Raw genomic sequence first — 25,905 nt, 5'->3', positions numbered from 1 at the left:
AAAACCTTATATACAGATTCCAAAACTGATGATATAACAATCCACTATTAAACTATCAATGCCATAATGTAAAAAAAAATATACGATGAAAATTTGAGTAACTGCAGCTGCTAAACTGGATTCACCAGGCTAAATTTCTGAACTGGGTGCCATCCTTTTCTGCTCAGTAGGGAAGGCTGCTCTAAAATTGAGGTTCAAGTAAAGGAAATGTTGCCCCAAAGGCTGAAATGTTTTTCAAATCCTTCCCTTCTCTATTTCCTTTTCAACTGATCCACATAGCATAGTATGAGAGAAAAGTATTTTAAATTAAACTGTATACCATAAGTATGAAAAAATTATAGTTCAAGCATTAAAATGATATTTTAATTATAAAATAAATTTTTGAATATACTTACCCGGTGAATATATAATACCTGCTGCTCCAGCGGCTCGACAGAAAAACACACAAAAACTCGCGAGCGATTGCTATGAAGCTTGCGGGTGTGCCCACCAGCGCCAACTATCGGCCAGATACCGCATATGCATGTAAACAAGCCTCAATTCTTCTCGTCCCGCTGCGTCTCTATTGGGGAGGAAGGGAGGGCCTTTAATTTATATATTCACCGGGTAAGTATATTCAAAAATTTATTTTATAATTAAAATATCATTTTTAAATATTTAACTTAGCCGGTGAATATATAATAGCTGATTCACACCCATGGTGGTGGGTAGAGACCAGAGTTAATTAAGTTTACAGCGTATATGCTTAGAGTTTTTGACAGTTATAACATAACAAAACCCAAATATATAGGTACCTGGTAAGGAAGTTGACTTAGACGATTACTCTGCCTTGTTAGTCTGTCTTCCTCACGAAGCCCAGCGATCCTCTTAGGATGCTGAAAGACTCCCAGGAGCTGAAGTATCAAGGGCTGCAACCCATACAACAGGACCTCATCAAACCCCTAATCTGGGCGCTCTCAAGAAATGACTTTGACCACCCGCCAAATCAACCAGGATGCGAAAGGCTTCTTAGCCTTCCGTATAACCCAAAAAACAAGATTAAAAAACATTTCAAGAGACAGATTAAAAAGGATATTGGAATTAGGGTAATGTAGTGGTAGAACCCTCACCCACTACTGCACTCGCTGCAACGAATGGACCCAGTGTGTAGCAGTCCTCGTAAAGAGTCTGGACATCTTTTAAGTAAAATGACGCGAATACCGACTTGCTTCTCCAAAAGGTCGCGTCCATAATACTTTGCAGAGATCTAATTTGCTTGAAGGCCACGGAGGTTGCTATAGCTCTTACTTCGTGCGTCTTAACCTTAAGCAAACATCGGTCTTTCTCATTCAAGTGAGAATGAGCCTCTCGTATTAAAAATCTGATAAAATATGACAAAGCATTCTTTGACATAGGCAATGATGGTTTCTTAACTGAGCACCATAATGCCTCAGATCTACCTCGTAAGAACTTAGTACGGGCTAAGTAGAACTTAAGAGCTCTAACAGGACATAGCACTCTTTCCAGTTCGTTGCCTACGATCTCTGATAAGCAAGGAATATCAAAAGATTTAGGCCAAGGACGAGAAGGCAGTTCATTTTTGGCCAGGAAACCAAGTTGAAGTGAACAAGTGGCTTTTTCTGTAGAAAAGCCGATGTTCTTACTGAAGGCATGAAGTTCACTGACCCTTTTAGCCGAAGCCAAGCACACTAGGAAAAGTGTCTTGAGGGTGAGATCCTTCAGGGAGGCTGAATGTAATGGCTCAAACCTGTCTGACATGAGGAACCTTAGGACCACGTCTAAGTTCCATCCAGGAGTTGCCAAACGACGTTCCTTAGAGGTCTCGAAAGACCTAAGGAGATCTTGGAGATCTTTATTGTTGGGAAGATCTAAGCCTCTATGACGAAAGACCGAAGCCAACATGCTCCTGTAGCCCTTAATCGTTGGAGCTGAGAGGGAGCGAACATTTCTCAGATGTAAAAGAAAATCTGCGATTTGGGCTACAGAGGTACTGGACGAGGACACAGATGCTGACTTGCACCAGTCTCGAAAGACTTCCCACTTCGACTGGTATACTCTAATGGTAGAAGCTCTCCTCGCTCTTGCAATCGCACTGGCTGCCTCCTTCGAAAAGCCTCGAGCTCTTGAGAGTCTCTTGATAGTCTGAAGGCAGTCAGACAAAGAGTGGGGAGGCTTTGATGAACATTCTTTACGTGGGGCTGACGTAATAGATCTACCCTTAGAGGAAGACTTCTTGGAAAGTCTACCAGCCATCGAAGTACCTCGGTGAACCACTCTCTCGCGGGCCAGAGGGGAGCAACCAACGTCAACCTTGTCCCTTCGTGAGAGGCGAACTTCTGCAGTACCTTGTTGACAATCTTGAATGGTGGGAATGCATATAAGTCCAGATGAGACCAATCTAGTAGAAATGCGTCTATGTGTATTGCTTCTGGATCTGGGACTGGAGAGCAATAGATTGGAAGTCTCTTGGTCATCGAGGTGGCAAAGAGGTCTATGGTGGGTTGACCCCAAGTCGCCCAAAGACTCTTGCACACGTCCTTGTGGAGGGTCCATTCCGTGGGAATCACCTGACCCCTCCGACTGAGACAGTCTGCCAAGACGTTCAAGTCGCCCTGGATAAATCTCGTTAACAGGGAGATGCCTCGATTTCTTGACCAAATGAGCAGGTCCCTTGCGATCTCGTACAGCGTGAGGGAGTGTGTGCCTCCTTGCTTGGAGATGTACGCCAAAGCTGTGGTATTGTCGGAGTTGACCTCTACCACTTTGTTTCGAAGGAGACTTTCGAATTTCATCAAGGCCAAGTGGACTGCCAATAGCTCCTTGCCGTTGATGTGCATGCTCTTCTGACTTGAGGTCCACAGACCTGAGCATTCCCGACCGTCCAGGGTCGCACCCCAACCCAAATCCGACGCGTCTGAGAACAACACGTGGTTTGGGTTCTGAACTGCTAGGGATAGTCCCTCTCTCAGACTGATATTGTTGTTCCACCATTTCAGGCATGCCTTTACTGGTTCGGAGACCGGAATTGATACCGTCTCTAACGTCTTGTCCTTGTTCCAGTGAAAGGCTAGATGGAACTGGAGAGGCCGAAGGTGTAGTCTTCCTAGCGAGACAAACTGCTCCAGGGATGATAGAGTTCCTACGAGACTCATCCAATTCCTGACTGAGCACCGTTCTCTCTTCAGCATTAGTTGGACTTTGAGCAGGGCTTGCTCTATTCGGGTGGCAGACGGAAAAGCCCGAAAAACTGGACTGCGAATCTCCATCCCTAAATATAGAATAGTTTGGGATGGGATCAGCTGGGACTTTTCTAGGTTGACCAAAAGTCCCAATTCCTTGGTCAGATCCAACGTCCAATGAAGATCCTGCAGACAGCGATGACTGGACGATGCCCTGAGAAGCCAGTCGTCCAAGTACAGGGAGGCTCGGATTCCCGATAAATGGAGGAATTTTGCCACATTCCTCATGAGCCTCGTAAACACGAGAGGAGCAGGACTGAGGCCAAAGCACAGGGCCCGAAACTGGTATACCACATTCCTGAAAACAAACCTCAGAAACGGTTGGGAATCTGGGTGTATAGGAATGTGGAAGTACGCATCTCGTAGGTCGAGAGAGACCATCCAGTCTCCCTTTCTGACCGCTGCTAAGACGGACTTCGTGGTCTCCATAGTGAACTTTGTTTTCGTAACAAAAACGTTGAGCGCACTGACGTCTAGCACCGGTCTCCAACCTCCTGTCTTCTTTGGGACTAGGAAGAGACGGTTGTAAAACCCCGGTGATTGAAGGTCCGAGACTTTCACCACCGCTCCCTTCTCTAGCAACAGACACTTCTTGGTTTAGGGCTTGTCTCTTTGACTCCTCTCGGTACCTGGGAGAGAGGTCTATGGGAGTTGTCACTAGAGGAGGTTTGCGTACAAACGGAATTTTGTACCCCTCTCTGAGCAACCGGACAGACTCTTGGTCTGCGCCCCTCTTCTCCCAGGCCTGCCAGAAGCTCTTCAATCTGGCTCCTACCGCTGTCTGAGGCTGTGGGCAGTCAGACTCTGCCACGTGAGGACTTGGCTCCTTTCTTCTTACCTCTCTTTCCCTCGGCACGAGCGCTTCCCCTGCTGGGAGCTCTGCCACGAAAGGGCGGGATAAATCTGGATGCCGGAGTCTCGATCCTGGGTCTTACAGCAAAGGATGTAGAAAGAGTCCCTTTGCGAGCAGAGGACGCCATCAAGTCATGGGTGTCCTTCTGCACAAGCGAAGAAGCTATATCCTTAACTAATTGTTGCGGAAACAAGGACGTTGATAAGGGAGCAAAGAGCAGTTCTGATCTCTGACAGGGAGTAACTCCTGGCGAAAGAAAAGAGCAAAGGGAATCTCGCTTCTTTAAGACTCCCGACGTAAAAGTGGAGGCAAGCTCATTGGAACCATCGCGGATGGCTTTATCCATACATGACATGATAAGTAAGGAAACATCTCTGTCAGCAGACGAGATTTTCCTACTTAAAGCTCCTAATGACCAGTCAAGGAAGTTGAATACTTCAAAGGCCCTGTATACGCCTTTAAGCAGATGGTCAAGGTCCGAGGAGGACCAACTAATCTTCGAGCGTCTCATGGCTAGGCGGCGGGGAGAGTCTACGAGGCTTGAGAAGTCACCCTGGGCAGAGGCAGGGACTCCCAAGCCGAGAACTTCTCCCGTGGCATACCAGACGCTCGATCTAGACGAGAGCTTTGAAGGAGGGAAGGCAAAGGCCGTCTTCCCCAAACTCCTCCTGGTATCCAACCAGTCGCCTAAAAGTCGTAAAGCCCTCTTTGGAAGAGCGAGAAAGCACTAGCTTAGTAAAGGCTGGCATGTTAGCAGGTAAGCCTAGAGCAAACTTAGACGGTGGCGAACGAGGAGCAACGGTAACAAAGTGATCGGGAAAAAGCTCCTTGAAAATTAACATGACTTTCTTAAAGTCCATCGAAGGAGGAACTGTCCTAGGTTCGTCTACATCTGAAGGATGATCATCATGATGAGGGTCAGCAACGTCCTCATCTGAAGGATCTTCGTCCGACAACTGCTGAGTAACAAGCAAAGGGGTTGGCAATGCTTGACACGCAGAGTCCACACGCACTGGTGCATCAGTAGCAGTCCAGGACGCTACGTCATGTAACTGCTTAACAGCCTGACTGTCAACAACAACAGGAGCGGGAGGACGCTCGACGTCAACTCGAGACTGCCTTGACTGCCTAGACTGAGCAGTCAAAACAACTCTTGACTGCGGTGTTTGACGCTCAGCGTCAAAACAAGTCAACTCCGCTGGTTGGCGAACGTCCTGAACGTCAACAAGAGCATTAGGAAGCGGCTGAACGTCCATATGCGGCTGAAAGTCAACACGGGACTGCATCGAGTGAGGCTCTACAAAGCGTGACTGACGTGACTTAGTAACGCCAACGTCAACAGGACGAGCAAAGGCTCGTTTTGGCGGCTGAAGGCCAGGATCTCGATTAGCTAAGCGGCGAGGATCATCGTGAACCTTTTCAGCAGAATAGTCTTCCATAAGGGAGGCGAGCTTGATCTGCATGTCTTGCAGTACAACCCATTTAGGATCAACGGGAATGGGTGCGGTAAAAGACGAGGGTAACGTCTGAGACTGCAAAACCTTGCCTACACCAAGACTCTCGGAGCCTGTGTAACGTTTCTTCTTAGGCGGCGAGCAGTCTTCCGATGACTGCAAAGGGTCAGAGCTGTCCCAATGGCTACAACCAGGACGCTGGACCTGTCCTGAAGGGACCGACTTTCGCTTCAAGGGCCTTGAAACCTTGCTCCACGGTTTCTTATGCGAAAAGCCTTCGGATGACGAGGAGAAAATGGTCTCTCTCGTCTTATGGTAGGGGCGGTCTTGATGAGACACGCCTGTTACCATAGAGGGAACGTCTGTTCGCTGATCAAGGCCTCTCGAACCCATAAGTCGTACGACATTACTTCTCCCCTGGGCTTGGGAGCTTGCAAGAGGTCCCGGACTAGGCGAACGACAGGCACGAACAGACGAACCCTCGGTCGCAACACTGAAAACACTTTGCGCACTAATCACTTTCCCACGATTTTCCGCTGTGGCACTCTGACACTTTAGCTCTTTAACGTCAGCCATGAGTTGATTACGATCTGTAGCTAACGACTCAACTCTTTCGCCCAAAGCATGAATGGCACGTAACATGTCCCGCATTGATGGTTCCTGAGTGCTAGTAGAGGGTTCAGGCACAACTACTACAGGGGAAGGATTAGGTTCAGGGGCATGGGGAGAGGAAAAATCTACCGATCTAGAAGAACTTCTCCTCACCCTATCTCTCTCTAGCTTACGAGAATACTTGTCATATTCGAGCCAATCGAATTCCGAAAGGCCCACGCACTCCTCACACCGATCTCCTAATTGACAGGTTTTACCCCGACAATTAGAACACACAGTATGTGGGTCGAGAGAGGCCTTTGGAAGACGCCTATTGCAATCCCTAGCATTACACTTGCGAAATCTAGGAATTTGAGAAGGGTCAGCCATTTTGAAAAAGTCAAAGAAAGTCCAAAAAACAATCCAAAGTCATCAACAATTAAATAGAGTTTAAGTTGAGGATAAAACACCTGCACTGCGAAAGCTCAAACTAAAATGAAGTACTTCACCAAGTCTGTTGAAAAACTCCAGGTTATACAGCGAGTAATGGTACGTCTTGTCGTTCAGACCGACAGAGAAGAATTGAGGCTTGTTTACATGCATATGCGGTATCTGGCCGATAGTTGGCGCTGGTGGGCACACCCGCAACCTTCATAGCGATCGCTCGCGAGTTTTTGTGTGTTTTTCTGTCGAGCCGCTGGAGCAGCAGCTATTATATATTCACCGGCTAAGTTAAATATTTAAAAAGTTACTTTTGAAAAAAAAGATCCTTTAGAAGTTTGCCTTAATCGGCAGATTTGGAAAGCATATGGTAGTGTCAATCAACTTATAAATGAAAACAATGTTAAAGATTAATATTCTCCATTTCTATTTCTTAATACATACTAATATGTGAATAGTACATGCATTATAAGTGGATACAGTTAAAAGTGAAACATCAGTTTTATCAAAATCTTGTTTATATGAAATATCACAAATTTTAAGTAATTTGTATTTTTCCTAACAGTACTTACCTCGAACTACTGTACTTTCTTAGGAGTACCTGGGATCTCCTCCCATCTGACCAGAGTTTAGTGTAGTTTACCCTACTTCCATTTTCTGTGAGGGCTAACCTCAGGCGGATTGATACGTGCCGAGGCTAAGCCCGGGTCAGGGAGCGTGGTAGCTTGGGTCTCGACCCTCAGTAAGTTCTTGGTAGCTTAGTTACCTTAAGGGTCAGTAAGGCACTCGGGGAAGGAAGGGCGAGCCATTACCCGAAAATAGTTCGAGGTAAGTACTGTTGGGAAAAATACAAATTACTTAAAATTTGTGATTTGTTCCAACACGGAGTACTTACCTCGAACTACTTTCTTAGGAGACTTACACTTTAGGAGGTGGGAGTGGCCTTCTTGACCCATAGACCTAGCTAAGCAGGATGAGTGGAACCTAGATAGGTGGCTAGGTTCAGAGCTGATCTGAAAACGAAACATAGGAGAAACTACACAAAGAGCTCATGTTAGAGTCTAAGTAACTCACCTGTGCAAGAATTCCTCATATACATGTCCTTTCGATGATCACGTGTCTTGAGAGCTGGCTCATGGGCTACCTGAGTCTATCTTCGAGTGGAAGAGGGGGAAGGAAGAGCAAGGGGGTTTAGGGAAACGAACCTGTGTCTCTTGGTCTTACTACCCGCGATTGTACCTGGGGCTATGCCGTTAAATCGCTTGGAGCGCGGAGATGACTGTTCCTATTGAGAACCCGTCTAGGGACTTCCTCGAGCATTCCTTCAGATAGTGAGCCGTGAAGGTAGACTGGTTAGCCCAGGTGCCAGCTTTTAGGATCTGACCCACTGCCATGTTCTTTTCGAAAGCTAAGGAGGTACTTAGACCCCTAATGTCGTGGGGCCTGGGTTTACCCGGCAGGGGAACGCCCACACTACTATAAGCCCTGCTAATCACCTGTCTCAGCCAGAAGGAGATAGTGTTCTTCGAGACCGGCTTTTTCACTGGACCTGTGGAGACGAAAAGGCTCTTGATACCAGGGCGGGGTCTAGCAGTCCTCTCCAGGTATTTCCTTACGGCTCTGACAGGGCACAACTTGAAGTCCCTGAACGAGGAATTGCTGGTCGAGAGAAGCCCTCAAACCTGGGATCCCACACTGCTGGATTCTGGGTCTTAGCTACTAAAGTCGGGACGAACTTGAAGGAAACCTCACGCCAGCCCTTCGAGTGTGAGACCTCGTAAGACAGTCCGTGAATCTCGCCCACCCTTTTTGCTGAAGCCAACGCCAGCAGAAAAAGTCTTGAGGGTGAGATCCCTGTCCACGATGTCTTTCAGGGGTTCGAACGGGGGTTCACTTAACATCTTCAGGACCCTCGCCACATCCCACTGCGGCACTCTGACGGCTAGAGGGGGGCACGCTTGCTCGAAGCTCTTGATGAGCATCGAGATATGCCTCGAGGACCCCAGGTCGATGCCTTTCAGGAGGAAGACTTGGCCTAAGGCCGCACGGACTCCCTTGATGGCTGGAACAGACATACCAACCACGTCCCTGATGTATACCAGGAAGTCCGCAATCTCCGGAATGGAGGCCCTCAGCGGCTTGATGTTCCAGGAGGAGCACCACTTCGTGAAAGTAGCCCACTTAGCTTGGTATACCGCTGCCGATGAACGCCTCAGATATCCAGACATCCTTTCTGCCGTTCCTACTGAATAGCCTTCCTTCCTCAGGAGACGCTCGATAACCTCCACGCGTGAAGGCGGAGGGACCGAGGGTTCTCGTGGAACCTTTGGAAGTGGGGTGGCCGGAGAAGGTCCGGTCTGTCCGGGAGAGGCCACGGCGGAACACGCTAGTTCTTTTAGGTCCGCGAACCACACTCTCTCCGGCCACCAGGGCGCTACCAAAGTCATCCTCAGGTTGTGGGCCCTCCTTACCCTGTTGAGCACTTGTCTGAGCATTGCGAAAGGGGGGAAGGCGTATACGTCTAGATTGTCCCAGGGATGTTGGAAGGCGTCTTTTAACGCCGCTTTTGGGTCTGGGACAGGAGAACAGAATACGGGGATTTGAGCATTCAGTCTTGTTGCAAAGAGATCCATCACTGGCGAGCCCCATTGCTGGATGATGAGCTTGGCTACCTCTGGGTGCAGGGACCACTCGGTTCCTACCACCTGTCCCATCCTGCTGAGGCCGTCGGCCAGGACGTTCCTTTTTCCTGGAATGAACCTTGCTGTGATTGTGATCTGCTCTGACTCGGCCCAATCCAGAAGTTCCAACGTGAGATTGCACAACTCCCTCGACTTCAGTCCTCCCTGCTACTTTATGTATGCCACCACCGTGCCGTTGTCGCACATCAGTGCCACGGTGTTTTCCCGGAGCAGATTGACGAACTGAGGGCACGCCCTTTGAACTGCCCTCATCTCTAGGACGTTTATGTGTTGGGCCTTTTCTACCTCAGTCCAACTGCCTCTTGCTGACCTTCCGAGGATATGGGCACCCCACCCCTCCTTGGACGCGTCTGTGAACAGGAGCATTTTAGGGGGCTCGGCTGCGAAGGACATCCCCTTGAGGGTGTTCGTTCGGTCTTGCCACCATTCCAAGGCTTCCTTTGTTTCCGGGAGAACGGGAACCACCTTGTGGGGGGAATCCTTCTGGTTCCAGAGTTCCTTCAGATTCCATTGGACGTTTCTGAGTTTGAGCCTTCCTTGGGGAACCAGTTTCTCCAATGATACGAGGTGGCCTATTAACCTCTGCCAGTCCTTCGCCCTCCTGGGCTGTCCCGATATGAAGGGGCGGAGGATCTGGTCCAAGTTGTCCAGCCTCTCCCCCGAGGGAAAGGCTCTCACCAAACGGGAATCTAGGATCATCCCGAGGTAGGTCATCCTGGTTGAGGGCCACAGGTGAGACTTCTCCAGGTTGATGGTGATGCCCAGAATCTTGCAGAATTGCAGTAGCTCCACGCCTTGTTCCCTCAGTACTACCTCTGAGGATGAAAGCAGCAACCAGTCGTCTAGGTAACGAATCAGGCGGATGCCACGTTCGTGCGCCCAAACTGAGACTGTTGCGAAGACTCTCGTGAAGACCTGAGGTGCTGTGGACAGTCCGAAGCAGAGGGACTTGAACTGCAATGTCTGGGCACCCCATTTCACCCGAAGGTACTTTCTGCTGGAGGGGTGAACTGGAATTTGGAAATATGCGTCCTTGAGGTCTATGGACATCATGAAGTCCCCTTCCCTCAAGGACTCCAGGACCGACTTTGGGGTGTCCATCTTGAAGTCGGTCTTGCACACAAACTTGTTGAGGGCTGAGAGGTCTATGACCAGCCTCCAGCCTCCCGTTGCCTTCTCCACTAGGAAGAGCCAAATGTAGAAGCCCGGGCTTGGTTCCTGTACCGTTTCCAACGCTCCCTTCACCAGCATCGCTGAGACTTCCTCTTGCAAGGCTGTCCTCTTCAAGGGGTCCTTGGGAGTTAACCACTCCGCATGAAGATCTGGAATTAGGGGCGGGGGTTCTGCTAGGAATGGTAACCTGTACCCTTCCTTTACTACTGTTACTGTCCACGGGTCTGCCCGGTGGTTCTTCCATGCTTGCCAAAAACGTCTGAGGCATCCCCCCACCTGAGGCTTGGGCAGGAGTAGGGGGCCTCTCTCCCTATCTCCATCTGGAGGATCGACTTGTACGTCCTCTCCTGGTGGCCGCGTAGGAAGTCCTACAGGAGGCCGGGGCTGAAGCTGCTCCTCTACGGGAGGGCTGCGAAGGCTGCGACCAAGAAGCTGTTGGGGCATCTCTCCTGGGCTGGCTAGGCGAGGCCCGAGGAGGAGGAGGAACATCGGACGGAGGTCTTCTGTGGATGGGTCTCCACAGTGACTGGGGTCTGGGTTCACCCACGTCCTTACGTTTTTGGACCTTTTCCATAATTTCCTCTGCTGCCTTCAAGGGGAAGAGAGCATCATCCCACAGGGGCAGGCTCCTCAGGGCCCTCGCTTCCCTGTCCGGAATCCGTCTGATCATCTTATTCAGGACAGTGTCCCTCCTTCGAAGAACCCAGTTGGCTGATTGGGCTAGGGACTGGTAGGATAAGAACTTAAGAGCTCTACCTCCCGAGATAATCAGCTCCTTCAGTAGAGCCTGATTCCCCGGGACTGAGAGGTCGTAGGAGGACTGGACTCCTACGAGGGCGGATGCCCACCAGTCCAGCCAGGAGGCGACGTTAGCTAGGTCCTTAGCCATCTCCTCCATCATCGTCACCTCTGACTGGGAGAAGCAGACTGGGGCTGTCGAGGCTCTGTCTTCTGGTGCTCCTTGGCCTAATACTTCGAGGGAGGCTTCCATCTTGCAGGCCCCTGGCCTCTGTCCCTCTGGTAGGTAAAATTTTCTCTGGGACCTCAGGCCCTGGAGCAACTTTGAGGAACTCTGTGATTTGGGGGCCTCTGCATTGTTAGCCACGATCTTGTTGACGTGAGCTCTACCGAGCCTCACGTCCCTGGCCACCGGAAGAGCTAACTAAGGTCTTTGCTGGACGGGGGCCTCCATTAGCCTATTGAGGCTAGAGTGCCAGGCATCTTCGGTGGAGGGTTCGGGCTCTTCTATTCTGTGGTGTCTCCTAATGAGGCCTATCACCCTCCTGTATGCCGAGTCCTCCGCTGCTGCGCCATCTACGTTGTTGTCCCCGTCCTCCGTCTGGCGGCCTGCCTCTCTAGACGGAGCTCCACCGATGGGGGCCTCCGTGTAAGGTTCCGGACGCAGGACGAGCATTGCCGTGGCGGCGAGGGCCTCCGTCCTAGGTCTGTCCTTCATCGTGAAGGACCAGACTTCCGTGGGCTTGGCCGAAGGAGGAAGCCGTCTCTCCATCTCCCGTCGCTGAGGCGCTACTTTGGAGGACGAGACGAGGCTGCCCGACCGAAGGAGTGACTCCCTGCGCTGGGCGGATTGAGTCGGGACCTTCGCCGTCTTACGTCTGTCCGATGAGGTCAGCGAGGCCAAGTCCCTCCGAGGTTCGAGCTTGTGGCTGGAGGTGAACCTCTCCGGGGACCTGTCTCTAGGGCGCCAACCTGAAGTGCTCGGGACCGAAGTAAAATCAACGAGCTTACTACGGGGAATGACCACCCATTCTTCCCCCGGCGATCTACTCCTCCTGAATTTCCTCTGGGGGACCTGGATCGTCTTCTTCCGTGGCGAGACCTGGAGCGTGAGTGAGAACGGGAATGTCTTCTCCGGGACCTCTCACGCCTCCGACGGGGTTTCTTCCAGGCTTCACCTTCAGAGGAATTGGAGGCCGCTGCTACCGACGAATCTGAAGACTCTCCGTAACTCGTCCGTGGGGCAGGGGCATGAAGAGCCGGCGGCTGAACGACCTGATGGACCGCGGAAGGCGTGGGCTGAAGAAAAACGTCTGGTAATGAAGACGGCGGAGCTGGGGGAGAGCGTGGGCGCTCTACGTCGGGGAACCAGGTTCTGAGGCCTTCCTCCATCCTCAACGGGGACCTGAAGGACATCCTCGGAGGTACCCATTCGAGGTGATCTGACGGGGGTGAGACTTCCTTCTCGGGGGCACCTTCAGCTGTGGAGGTACCTGAAAAACATGCCCATGATGCGGGCGAAGAGGCAGGGACATTTTTACTCCACATGGGGTCATCCGACGAGACGTGACCCGCAAGCACCAGGACACCGTCTCTAGAACTCCCACTAAACTCACCTTCAGGCACCCCCCTTTCCTGGAATGAAGCTGCTACCCTGCTACCATGAAGAACAGACTCCTGAGGAAGAGCCACTGGCTTCTTCCCCACAACGGACTTACCTGGGTAGGGGAAGGTGGTAGAGAAACTCTTTCCGGAGGCTCTCCTGGTGACGTCAAGGGAGAAGAGGTGCTAGCCTTCTTGGGCGACCTCTTGGATGACTTCTTCTTTTTTGTACCGAATCGTACCCACTGCACTTCACTCCACGATTCACACTCTGGGCACGTGTCCGATGGGGAACACACTCTGCCCCTGCACGACGAACACAAGGAGTGAGGGTCTACCTCCGGCTTGGACAGGAACGCACCAGACGACTTCCCGGCCATAGGCCCAGGACAACGGCGGGGGTGCTCCATCACGCACTAGCAATACACCGCAAGACACAGGAACGCAGCGGGAAAGAATAAGAAAGCACAAGATTAACATGTGAGAACGCGGGAACACAAAGGGAAAGCACAAGGTTAACGCGCGAGACCGCGGGGACACAAAGGAAAAGCACAGGGATACCACGTGGAGACCACGCGGGACACAAAGGGTCACACTGAGATAAAGGAGAGCGTCGAGATGATATCGTGACGCGACCAGAGAACTTACTGAGGGTCAAGACCCAAACTAGCACGCTCCCTAACCCGGGCTTAGCCTCAGGGCACGTATCAATCCGCCTGAGGTTAGCCCTCACAGAAAACGGAAGTAGGGTAAACTACACAAAACTCTGGTCAGATGGGAGGAGATCCCAGGTACTCCTAAGAAAGTAGTTCGAGGTAAGTACTCCGTGTTGGAACAAACAGCTGTTCGTTTGTTCATTTAAGATTGCCCCACCTTTTGAAAAACACACTTGAACAAATAAATGAACAAACTGATGTATTTGATATAAACAAGATTCAGATAAAACTAATGTTTCAGTTAACTGTATCCAATAATGTATGTAATACTGACATATCAGGATCATATCAAGAAATAAAAATGATTACAAATCTTCTCCATTGTTTACGTTTATAGGTTGATTAACACTACCGTATGCCTTCCATGATTAAGCCCAAATTTCAAAGGATCTTTTTTCCAAACGAAACAATTACAGTAATGCTTAAACTATAGTTATATCATACTTATGGTATACAGTTTTATTTCAAATACTTCTCTCTCATAAAACATTGTCTTTTTCTTTTATTTTCAAGGACATCCTACTGCATTGAAAATATTGCTCTGGTATTTTAATTTTTCATTTTTGCTACACAGATACAAAATATACTTTCTAAACTGTCGTTGCCTGGTTACTATTACATTACATAATGTTAATACAATTAATTTCTTCAGGTATTCTATTTCATTAGAGCATAATAACCTTATAATGGGAAACAAGTGAACTCTGGTGAGCTCGTAAGAACTTATCTCAATGTTTATAAGGGAAGTCAATGGGAAAATGCACTTCAATCAATAAATTTTCGTTTGGCGAATATTTCTTAAGGAATGAAACTCACTCGTATAATGGGGTATTGGGGTAGTGCGTAACTTATAGTGTTGAGCAACAACTGCATGGAGGTAATGGTGGTTGGTTAGGGGAACTAGAGTTCATTGACACAAAGGCACCAAAGTTAAAGTTTAAAATTTGCTAAGAGAATATGTATTTGAGAATATATTATGGTAATTGTGTGGATATTTGGTACATGTAGAGTATATATTTCTGGATTTGAAGGAAGTAGCTCACCCCTAAAATTATTATTATCATTATTATTATTAATTACTAAGCTACAACCCTAGTTGGGAAAGCAGGATGCTATAAGCCCGGGGCCTTCAACAGGGAAAACTGCCCAGTGAGAAAAGCAAACAAGGAAATATAAAATATTCTAAGAATAATATTAAAATAAATATCTCCTATATCAATCAATCAATATACCAAGGCACTTCCCCCAATTTTGGGGGGTAGCCGACACCAACAATGAAACAAAACAAAAAGGGGACCTCTACTCTCTATGTTCCTTCAGCCTAATCAGGGACTCAACCGAGTTCAGCTGGTACTGCTAGGGTGCCACAGCCCAACCTCCCACATTTCCACCACAGATGAAGCTTCATAATGCTGACTCCCCTACTGCTGCTACCTCCGCGGTCATCTAAGGCACCGGAGGAAGCAGCAGGGCCTACTGGAACTGCGTCACAATCGCTCGCCATTCATTCCTCTTTCTAGCACGCTCTCTTGCCTCTCTCACATCTATCCTCCTATCACCCAGAGCTTTCTTCACACCATCCATCCACCCAAACCTTGGCCTTCCTCTTGTACTTCTCCCATCAACTCTTGCATTCATCACCTTCTTTAGCAGACAACCATTTTCCATTCTCTCAACATGGCCAAACCACCTCAACACATTCATATCCACTCTAGCCGCTAACTCATTTCTTACACCCGTTCTCTCCCTCACCACTTCGTTCCTAACCCTATCTACTCGAGATACACCAGCCATACTCCTTAGACACTTCATCTCAAACACATTCAATTTCTGTCTCTCCCTCACTTTCATTCCCCACGACTCCGATCCATACATCACAGTTGGTACAATCACTTTCTCATACAGAACTCTCTTTACATTCATGCCCAACCCTCTATTTTTTACTACTCCCTTAACTGCCCCCAACACTTTGCAACCTTCATTCACTCTCTGACGTACATCTGCTTCCACTCCACCATTTGCTGCAACAATAGACCCCAAGTACTTAAACTGATCCACCTCCTCAAGTAACTCTCCATTCAACATGACATTCAACCTTGCACCACCTTCCCTTCTCGTACATCTCATAACCTTACTCTTACCCACATTGACTCTCAATTTCCTTCTCTCACACACCCTTCCAAATTCTGTCACTAGTCGGTCAAGCTTCTCTTCTGTGTCTGCTACCAGTACAGTATCATCCGCAAACAACAACTGATTTACCTCCCATTCATGGTCATTCTCGCCTACCAGTTTTAATCCTCGTCCAAGCACTCGAGCATTCACCTCTCTCACCACTCCATCAACATACAAGTTAAACAACCACGGCGACATCACACATCCCTGTCTCAGCCCCACTCTCACCGGAAACCAATCACTCACTTCATTTCCTATTCTAACACATGCTTTACTACCTTTGTATAAACTTTTCACTGCTTGCAACAACCTCTCTCTCTCTCTCTCTCTCTCTCTCTCTCTCTCTCTTCGTGTTATACAATACTTACATTTAGATGAAGAAACTAAAATTAGTTTTCTTAGTGTCAAAAAGAGAGAGAGAGAGAGAGAGAGAGAGAGAGAGAGAGAGAGAGAGAGAGAGAGAGAGAGAGTGTGTGTGTGTGTTAGTTAGTTTAGGATTGTTTAGAGCTTGTCTCTAGACAGAGGCTCTTAGACTACAGGCCATATACAGCATTACTGTGCATGTAGCATGCACTTCACATTCAATTAATGCAATCCTTTAGCGCAGTGACTTGAGGATTGCACCATGCCATGAGATTTTATTGGGTAAAATGCTAAAGATTACATCATGACACAAGATTTTACTAAATTTACTACATAGAACTTCGTAAATATTAGCAATGTTTTACAGTAATATATCTTTTTTCACTTGTGGTAGGGCAAATATTCATACATTCATTGAAAAAGAACTACTAATTGTGTATTTACAGAACTGTATTGTATATAAAATACCATAGGCTAAGACTTAAAACATGGTATTCGATTTCATTAGCTGAACTAGTTTTAGCACAATAGTATCCATTCCAAAAATCATGTTTTTTTTTTTTTTAAATGATAACCGTGCTTCATTAGAGAATTTTTCTAGAGTACTTTTTTTTTTCATTTTGGGTGCATTCCAACCATCAACTATTAATGACATTTTTTCTTTTATTCTGTAGTATCAGCAAGTGTTGTTAGATAAAAAAAAGTGACTTTCGTGTTATGAGTCTTCTTACCTTGTACTGAAGCTATGTTAATAATGTACAATTACCTCTGAAAACTAATATGACCTCCAATACTGTGTGATAGAAACCACTTGCAAACAATGTATTGCAGTGCAGAGGATCACCTATTATGTCAGTCAACCATTCTTAGGCAGTGGTGTGTTTTTCTGGGGGTTATGAGTTAACCCACCCAAAAGCACAAAGTATTCGCCGATTTTCACTCTTCTTGTGTGATTCTCTTACATAAGCAACTCCACCCCCCCCCCCACCGGCCCCCAAAAAAGGAGGAACAACTATAAATGCATTGTTGTAATGACCTCTTTTGTCAACGTACAGTCTATGTTAATGGAAATAATTTAAAGTCTCTAAATACACCCATTTAATAACATAAAATATTGATGACATTCTAAATTGATTGTTTTTTAAAGCTATAAACATATGGCAAAAATTATAATTTCATTTCACATTCTAATATGAAATTCCTAATAAATACATATCACCCTCAATACATAATATAATCTTGAAGGGAAATATATACATGCTAAATGTTCTTAGTTCATATGAAACTTGAAAGTTTCTTTCAAGTATAATTTTAGATTTGAAAATAATGAGGCTGGATATTAAATATTTTCTAGTATGATAAATATCTAATTGCAGATGTAAAATCATGTCTTTATTTTTTTTCAAACCAAAGATCTTCAAAGATATTGCTTTTGACTTGTATAGCAAAAGAGGATAATTTCCCTGTCCTTAAAAACATATTTTACGGTGGGAGTATTTTACGGTGGGAGAGGGTTGTCAGAAAGGTATTTCCTTTGATTGTGGAGAGATGGATAGTATTTTTAAGTTTTTTTTTTTCAATTTTTTGCAGTTATTATTATTATTATTATTATACATACACATACCAAGGCACTTCCCCCAATTTTGGGGGGTAGCCGACATCAACAAATGAAACAAAAAAAAAAGGGGACCTCTACTCTCTACGTTCCTCCCAGCCTGACAAGGGACTCAACCGAGTTCAGCTGGTACTGCTAGGGTGCCATAGCCCACCCTCCCCCGTTATCCACCACAGATGAAGCTTCATAATGCTGAATCCCCTACTGCTGCTACCTCCGCGATCATCTAAGGCACCGGAGGAAGCAGCAGGGCCTACCGGAACTGCGTCACAATCGCTCGCCATTCATTCCTATTTCTAACACGCTCTCTTGCCTCTCTCACATCTATCCTCCTATCACCCAGAGCTTTCTTCACTCCATCCATCCACCCAAACCTTGGCCTTCCTCTTGTACTTCTCCCATCAACTCTTGCATTCATCATCTTCTTTAGCAGACAGCCATTTTCCATTCTCTCACCATGGCCAAACCACCTCAACACATTCATATCCACTCTAGCTGCTAACTCATTTCTTACACCCGTTCTCACTCTCACCACTGTGTTCCTAACCCTATCTACTCGAGATACACCAGCCATACTCCTTAGACACTTCATCTCAAACACATTCAATTTTTGTCTCTCCATCACTTTCATTCCCCACAACTCTGATCCATACATCACAGTTGGTACAATCACTTTCTCATATAGAACTCTCTTTACATTCATGCCCAACCCTCTATTTTTTACTACTTCCTTAACTGCCCCCACCACATTATTATTATTATTATTATCATTACTTGCTAAGCTATAACCCTAGTTGGGAAAGCAGGACATGATTATCCCAGGGGCTCCAACATTGAAAATAGCCCAGTGAGGACAGAAAAAAAAGGAAAAATAAAATATTTTAAGAACAATAACATTAAAATAAATATTTCCTATATAAACTACGGAAACTTTAATAAAACAAGTGGAAGAGAAAAAAGATAAAATAGTGTGCCCAAGTGTACCCTCAAGCAAGAAAACTCTAACTCAAGACAGTGGAAGACCATGGTACAGAGGCTGTGGCACTACCCACGACTAGAGAAAAATGATTTTATTTTGGAATGTTCTTCTCCTAGAAGCGCTGCTTACCATAGCTAAAGAGTCTCTTCTACCCTTACCAAGAGGAAAGTGGCCACTGAAATATTATAGTGCGGCAGTCAACCCCTTGAGAAAAGAATTGTTTGCTAATCTCAATGTTGTCAGGTGTATGAGGACAGAGGAGAATATGTAAAGAATAGGCCAGACTATTCGGTGTATGTGTAGGCAAAAGGAAAATGAACTGTAACCAGAGAGAAGGATTCAATGTAGTACTGTCTGGCCAGTCAAAGGACCCAATAACTCTTAAGCGGTAGTATTTCAACGGGTGGCTGGTGCCCTGACCAACCTACTACCTACTAATGGAAAGTAGTTGACTGGCCATGGATAAATACAGTAGAGGATGGTGGATTCACAGATAAGGATGGAAGACTGTATTTACTGTATTTGTGAATAAACTTAACAAAAGCAATGTTGTAATGAACTAAAAAAAATAGTCATACAGTATATAACTTTCCTATATATATATCTAGTCCAGTACATAAGAACTTTCTAAGATATGGACATGTGTTCATTAAATAAAACATTGCACACACACACATACACACTCTCTCTCTCTCTCTCTCTCTCTCTCTCTCTCTCTCTCTCTCTCTCTCTCTCTCTCTCTCTCTCTCTCTCTCTCTCTCTCTCTCTCTCATCTATAGTACACAATTCAGTCAAATATATATACAGTAGTACAGTGCATCGTAATGTAATTATCTAATAAAGAAAACAACAAATTATGTTTTCAAACCATGTTCTTGGGTAGGCGGAGGTATAACGAAGAGAGACGAGTCAGCCGACACCTGGGAAAATTTGCAGTCACCGGATAACTCAGTGTCAGTCTTATAAATCGTGCCAATTGTTGAAAGATTTACATGATAAGAATGTGCAATATTTGCCATATTCTCACAACTATCTAGTTCTTTACAGTACTACCACTACTCTTCAGCCATAGTTGATGTCATTGTAATTTACGGAAATAAGGTAAAAATACAGCGGAGGAAATACACAGAAACAGCTACAATAATTGTGAATAAAACAGGTTGGTGATGAACGGCCTTGGTGGTGGCAGTGGCAGCATCGGGACCAGTCGGGAGTAGCGGTAATTGCAAAATTTTAACTCCTATGAATTTGAACATATTTTTGACTTGCAGTAATTCATGTTTGTAAATCTGAAAGTTTGCAAATAGGATGCTCATACTTAAGGACTGTCTGTATTAACATACGCTGAAAATGCAATAATCTCAATTTTCCAAATTCCAACCAGAGGTTGAGACTAATGAACTTTTCAATTCAAGAACTCACTCCTGGAACACATTGTTCTTATGTAATAGACTGGTTGCACACCATATCTAATTATTCAACTATACTGTACATATATAACTCCAGAAGAGCTAGAAAGGTCATTAAGCTACTTTCAACTATATAAAATGCAGGCATCTGTGAATACTTACTGTGCACTGTGTGGAACACATTTAGGATAATTTTCTTGCACAAAAAGTGGTGCAATGGAATAGTCATGGAAGAACAAATCTGATTTGTCATAAATACTCATTTTCTTATGTTCACTTTCAGTGAAGACCTTCTTGCAGACATCCCAAGGGCCCTAGGAGAAAAATAATAAATCAATGAAACACATAAAACTCCAGAATGTTAATACTGAGGTCATGACTACTGAATCACTTTGGTACTTTTTACTAATAAGCAAGCAGGAAACCATCACACAAAAAACCTTAAAAAAAAAAAAACTTACCATTTTAAAATCTTTTTTTGCCTTTTCTGCTTCAATCTTCATTTCATCAACAGCTAATGTTTTCTGATTTGCTGACCACACAGACAAATGATGAAGAATCTGACGCACATCTTGGTTTGCCCCTATTATAATCTGATCAAGAGCATCTGGCTTGATCTTAATACCTTCACGGAAGCAGACAGACATCATTGGTCCCTAAAATAAGAGATGAAAGATATTCTTAAGATAGTAAAGTGATATAAATTAAGATTCCTTTACAAATAGAGTAAAATCATTAGTAATCAAAGTCTCTAGTTATGCATAACCTACGTATTAGTATAAATTTTCTAAATCACATCCAAAGATACTTACTCTTATCTGTTCTATTCTTGGTTTATTGAATCTCAAGTCAAAACAATGATTTGCTAAAGACCTGATCTTGGGATGATTTCTGTCATTACACATGGCAATGATGGGAACTTTAGATTTTTTAATCAACGCAATCAACTCCTGAACTCCGCCACGATCTTCGTTACCCGACATTCCATCAACTTCATCCATCACTAGAGCATGATTTTCACTGGTGGTTCCTTTGTCCTTTCCTGAAAATTAAATCTATTATTTAGTATCAGTTTACAATAGCCATCAAATTATTAGTATAGTACAACCACGATTAAAAAGAGATACCATAGTACAGTATTTTTATTATACACTAATTGCAATTATTAGTAAAGCTTATTTCCAGATACAAAAGCATAAAACTGCAAGTTCAATGGGGAAAGCAACTCAGCATGGAAATAGAAATCTGGGAGTAAAGCATATGACAAATTCGGAGATAATTTGTATTTTTCCTAACCATACAAACCTTAGCTATTTACATTGGGTTTACCTTTCGGCGTAGCTGAAATGACGGGCCAATAGTTTTTAACGAGGGTTAACTACCCCCGCGCTAGTTAGCGGGGGTAGGGGAAGGGATAGCTTGCTAACCCCCCCCCACCCACACACACACCAGTGATTTGCTTCACTTCACTTAGAGGTAGGACTTGACTTGGGGGCCAGGGCTGGCAGGCAAATATGTGTAAATAGCTAAGGTTTGTATGGGTAGGAAAAATATAAATTATCTCCGAATTTGTCATTTGTTCCGTAACCGAAATACAAACCACGCTATTTACATTGGGTGACTTACCCCTTAGGAAGGGTGGAAAGTCCCCAGCCTTACTGACTTTGGCTTTGCCCGGGGACTCCGCCTCCCAGTGAGTAGCACTTGAGAGAAGAAGCCCCTGCACCTCACAAGTTCCTTGCTTCGCTAGGAACGAGTGGCCTACATAAGTTGTGTGTGGAGGAAAGTGTGACTCGTCCTATGAAGTTGACCTTGAGACCTTTAAATAGGAATCTAGGATAGGGCGTTCCCAATACCACCTCGTCAGGGTATGGGAGACGCGACAGTATTAAGCTTAATACTAGGAACACAAGGAAGCATGGGTTACCTGCAGAGGTCGAGGTCAGCTATGCGAAGACCAGGATGCTGCTTCCCCAAGAGAGGGGAGAATGAAGAAAGAAGTAAGGGTCAGACATACAAGACTCTATCCCAGGAAGAGAAGTCTTGATTTCTAGGAGTCCACTCTTTAGGATTCTGAATTCTGACCTCAATGCTTAGAGGTTTTAATTCTAGCTCTCCCAACCAAGAATTAGCCCAGCAGGCCTTGGTCCGAGAATATAATATCTTTCTAGTTAAGATTTATTTCTTAATATAGCGCCTGGCGCAAAAATGTCCCAACGCTAGACGGTCATGGTCATGTAGACATCAAAGTCTGTTGTCATAGGTAGCGAAGCGTCTGCACTGACGCTGACGCTCCGCTCTGCTGACGCTTAGGTCCGCTCTGCTGTCTGTCATGTCGCTTGGTAGCATGCTCTACTGCCTGGCGATCGTCGGCGCCCCTGGATAGACTGACACTAGGCGCTATGAATGGTCAGTTGGCGTTGAGAAGCAGGTACTCGAAGCGATGCATCCACCTTCTCCCACCGTTGAACATTGCAGCTGGTAGGCCGCCTTTGCAAAAACAAGTCATCACCGGAATAGGCAGGTCGCCTGTGCGACCGCGTCAAAACCAGAATCGTGACACCCAACCGCACTGCCAACGGCAGGCTGATAAGACTGCATAAACGAAGATAGTTGCTGTTACATGTTTAACAGCAAAGACCAATTAGGATCAATCTTAGGCGACACGTATGCAGCATTATCAAACACGAACCCGCCTTCTTTGTCGATTCCATAGCGCTCCCCACTGTCGGGAGACGAACACCCATCTGGTGGAAGTGGCGGCACACAAACAGAATGATTCTAATTTTGTTTTCAGCTTCGCGCCTGAACCACGTCCTCGCTTAATGTTAGAAAACACTATTACCTCGCCTTACCTATAGCGACGGTGAGCGTTCTGGGGATCGACAGAAAACGCTCGAGGGGACTTCTGTTCGGGTCTTACAAGACGTTAAACGCCAGGCTACGCCTCTCGATTCCATTCGCCGTTCAACTTAACTTCTCCCCTGGGTCCGGGAGCTTGAAAGAGGTCTAAGGCTAGGATAACGACAGGTCTGAACAGAAGCACCCTCCTATGAATTGAATAAATTTCACTGCACTAATTTAGCACTAGAAATTTTCATTTTACTCTTTGGTAAAAATTATATTTTCACAATTATTTAAAACCAAAGTATACACGCTCTCAAACAAAATGACCCCCGTAGAGAGAGACTTAATATTATGTCAATGGTTTGAATGGGAATGCAAAGGTCACTGAATCCCATATAAATGCAACAAAATATTAAATATTACCTTAATAGAAATAAGAAAAGAATATCTCTATAAATCAAAACAAACCCTTATATTATGGGGTTCCAATAAAAGGCGAATTATCACACGTAACCATTGGAACATCTACAATTAATATATGAACAATTTTAGTATTCCAAAAACCAACAAGTAAACAACGATACACAGAATCGTGAGCTACATCGATTGTAAAAAATACTACGTTGTATATACATTAACTGAACCGTAACTTCCTTTAATCTTTGACTAAAGAAAAATACTGAAAGGACCAATTAATTGCAAAATAAAATGTTCCTTTTATATAGTACAACTTAAAAACTTGAATTTGTAAGAAGAAAGTACTATTCATAAAAATCGCTACAAAGAGAAATCGTAATATCATAACGATACACTGACAACTGCGTAACATAAATAAACTGAACGCTAGGTACTCTTTGAAAACAGATCGAAGATTATCCAAAGAAAACCTATTAAAAGGACAAAAATTTTCTTAAAATCCTTTAACTTAATTTATAACTAAATATTTCGTAAGAAAGTATTCACTTATCATTCTTGTATAAAGGCAAATCAAACTTTTAGCTTACGTCATCAATGGGCTAGATGTTTACATCTCGCCATTTGCTCTTGTTAGGTTTAAAATCGGTTGAAAAATTTCTAATCCTACCTTTTAAGTTATAAATACATGATCACAGATCAAACAAACAAATAAGCGAATGCCAGAACCTGAAAAATTAGAATGTACATCACCAAAATACTTCTAAAATCCAGGTTAATCACGAGTGAATTCCAACACTTCTTGCTCGCAAGAGCGCAGGGAAGGTCTGTAGTGGTTGGAATAGTTCGGCCTGTCTACCGCCAGGGAGCTAGTGTACACCTGGCATATCTGCGATTGCCAGGAGATTTTGAATTTCTGCGGAGCGTCCAAGGGACTATAGCCATTCTTATATAACCAGCGGGTAAGTTTTAAGTTTAAAAATAAGCTGTACAGTATTTCTGTTTAAGAAAGTATAGAAAACATAATGCGCAAGAGACAACACATAAGTAGTTGCGTCATGCTTCCTGAGTAGCGGTGTAGGCAGCGCTACGAATTTTGAACGAAAAAGCCGAACACTTACTGTAAGTACAGTTAACCCTTTTACCCCCAGGCTATTTGGAAATTTCCAACCCTTAACCCCCAAAGGGTTATTTTTTCCCAGCACATTTTGTAATATATATATTTTTAAATTGCTCTAACAGCCTTAATTTTTGTCATAGAGATGTCAGGTTGGTCTCATTCTCTTGGAAAATGCCTGAATTTTCTAAAAAAAAAAAAAAAAAAGATAAAAAATATGAAAAAAAAATTTTTATAGCATTTTTTTGCAAGGACGTACCGGTACGTCCATGGGGGTAAAGGGATGGCTTTTGTGAAATGTACCAGTACGTCCTTTGGGGGTAAAAGGGTTAAGCTGTAATGTAGTAATATTACTGTACATATATTACAGTAATATACAATGCAATATCAGTGAGTATTAGGTTACAGTACAGTAATACTTAATAGGAACAACTCTTATCATACAGAACAGTAAGGGGATGATGACGACTCGGTAAACTTTACCTCGACACAATACTGTACTGTAATCTTACTGTGTCCAGTACGTAGTGTACATGTGTGCAAATGTACTGTACACTGTACATATGATTATAAACTGTTATAGAAACTAAATTAAAACAATATTAGGCAGTATTACTGTGTCAATCAGCAGCTCGGGCAAACGCTCATGGTAAGGGCAGTGACTTTTTAGGTTAGGAGTTAGCCCATCCTAGGGCATTATTTATAAGCGGAAATTCGCTCATCGCACCTGTGTCTGTAATCTAACTATTACTAAAAAACGAAGCTTGACTGTACTAGCACTGTCATCGTCCTCCGTTCCGTCCAAATTGGTTGAAATGCTTTTGCTGTATACTTAGAAATCCAAAATAAATTAAATAAAGACGATTTATATTATGCTTTTGCTAAACATGCCACCTAAAACCTAAACCATTGCTTTGCTTATGCTCCATCGCCACGAATAAACAAACGCACTTACACAACTGTGTATAGGTTAGCTTTTACAGCAAAATCTATCTTAGCAAGTATTGGTTATGTGATAATAATATTGTTATTAATGTTGATTTTCCAATTTATTCTTACAAATTCATAAATGAATAGAGTGATTTTATGTCATGTTTCTCCTAAAATCGCCACCTAAAACAGAGAAAGTTTTGTGTACATTTCATCGCCAATCATGACAAACAAACGAATGCATTTACACATGCAAGTGATAACTAATGATAGTAAAAGCTTATTAGATGTTATAAAAAATAAATATTAAAATGTGTGGTGAAATTTTTATAAAAAAAATGTAGTAACATTCGGCTGGTCTTGAAATTGCTGTTCGCCCATTATATAGAGTATATGATAAAAATACTTTTTTTTTTACAGGAAATGTTGGGGTTCACCCTCCACACGGGGTCGTCCTTCACACAGTAATATACGGTAATCAATATTTCATATGATAGTTAAAAATCAAATTTTACTCGAATTGGGCAAGCTACTCATATCTATTGCC

The 25,905-nt window shown here is 44.7% G+C and overlaps 1 protein-coding gene across 1 annotated transcript in view; it reads right to left on the bottom strand.

Moving 5' to 3' along the window:
- Positions 1 to 25,905, bottom strand: part of Gnf1 (germ line transcription factor 1) — a 315,450-nt gene that overhangs the window by 71,501 nt on the left and 218,044 nt on the right. The window contains exons 11-13 of the mRNA XM_068385704.1: positions 20,863 to 21,092; positions 20,512 to 20,706; positions 20,213 to 20,364 (exon numbers count right to left, since the gene is read on the bottom strand). Of these exons, the coding sequence (XP_068241805.1) occupies positions 20,213 to 20,364; positions 20,512 to 20,706; positions 20,863 to 21,092 (577 nt within the window). The remainder of the gene's footprint in view (positions 1 to 20,212; positions 20,365 to 20,511; positions 20,707 to 20,862; positions 21,093 to 25,905) is intronic.

Source organism: Palaemon carinicauda, chromosome 1, assembly GCF_036898095.1.
Source record: "Palaemon carinicauda isolate YSFRI2023 chromosome 1, ASM3689809v2, whole genome shotgun sequence".
Classification (NCBI taxonomy): Eukaryota; Metazoa; Arthropoda; class Malacostraca; order Decapoda; family Palaemonidae; genus Palaemon; species Palaemon carinicauda.
The sequence above is the reverse complement of the archived record's forward strand: the minus strand, read 5'-3'. Positions and strand labels throughout refer to the sequence as shown.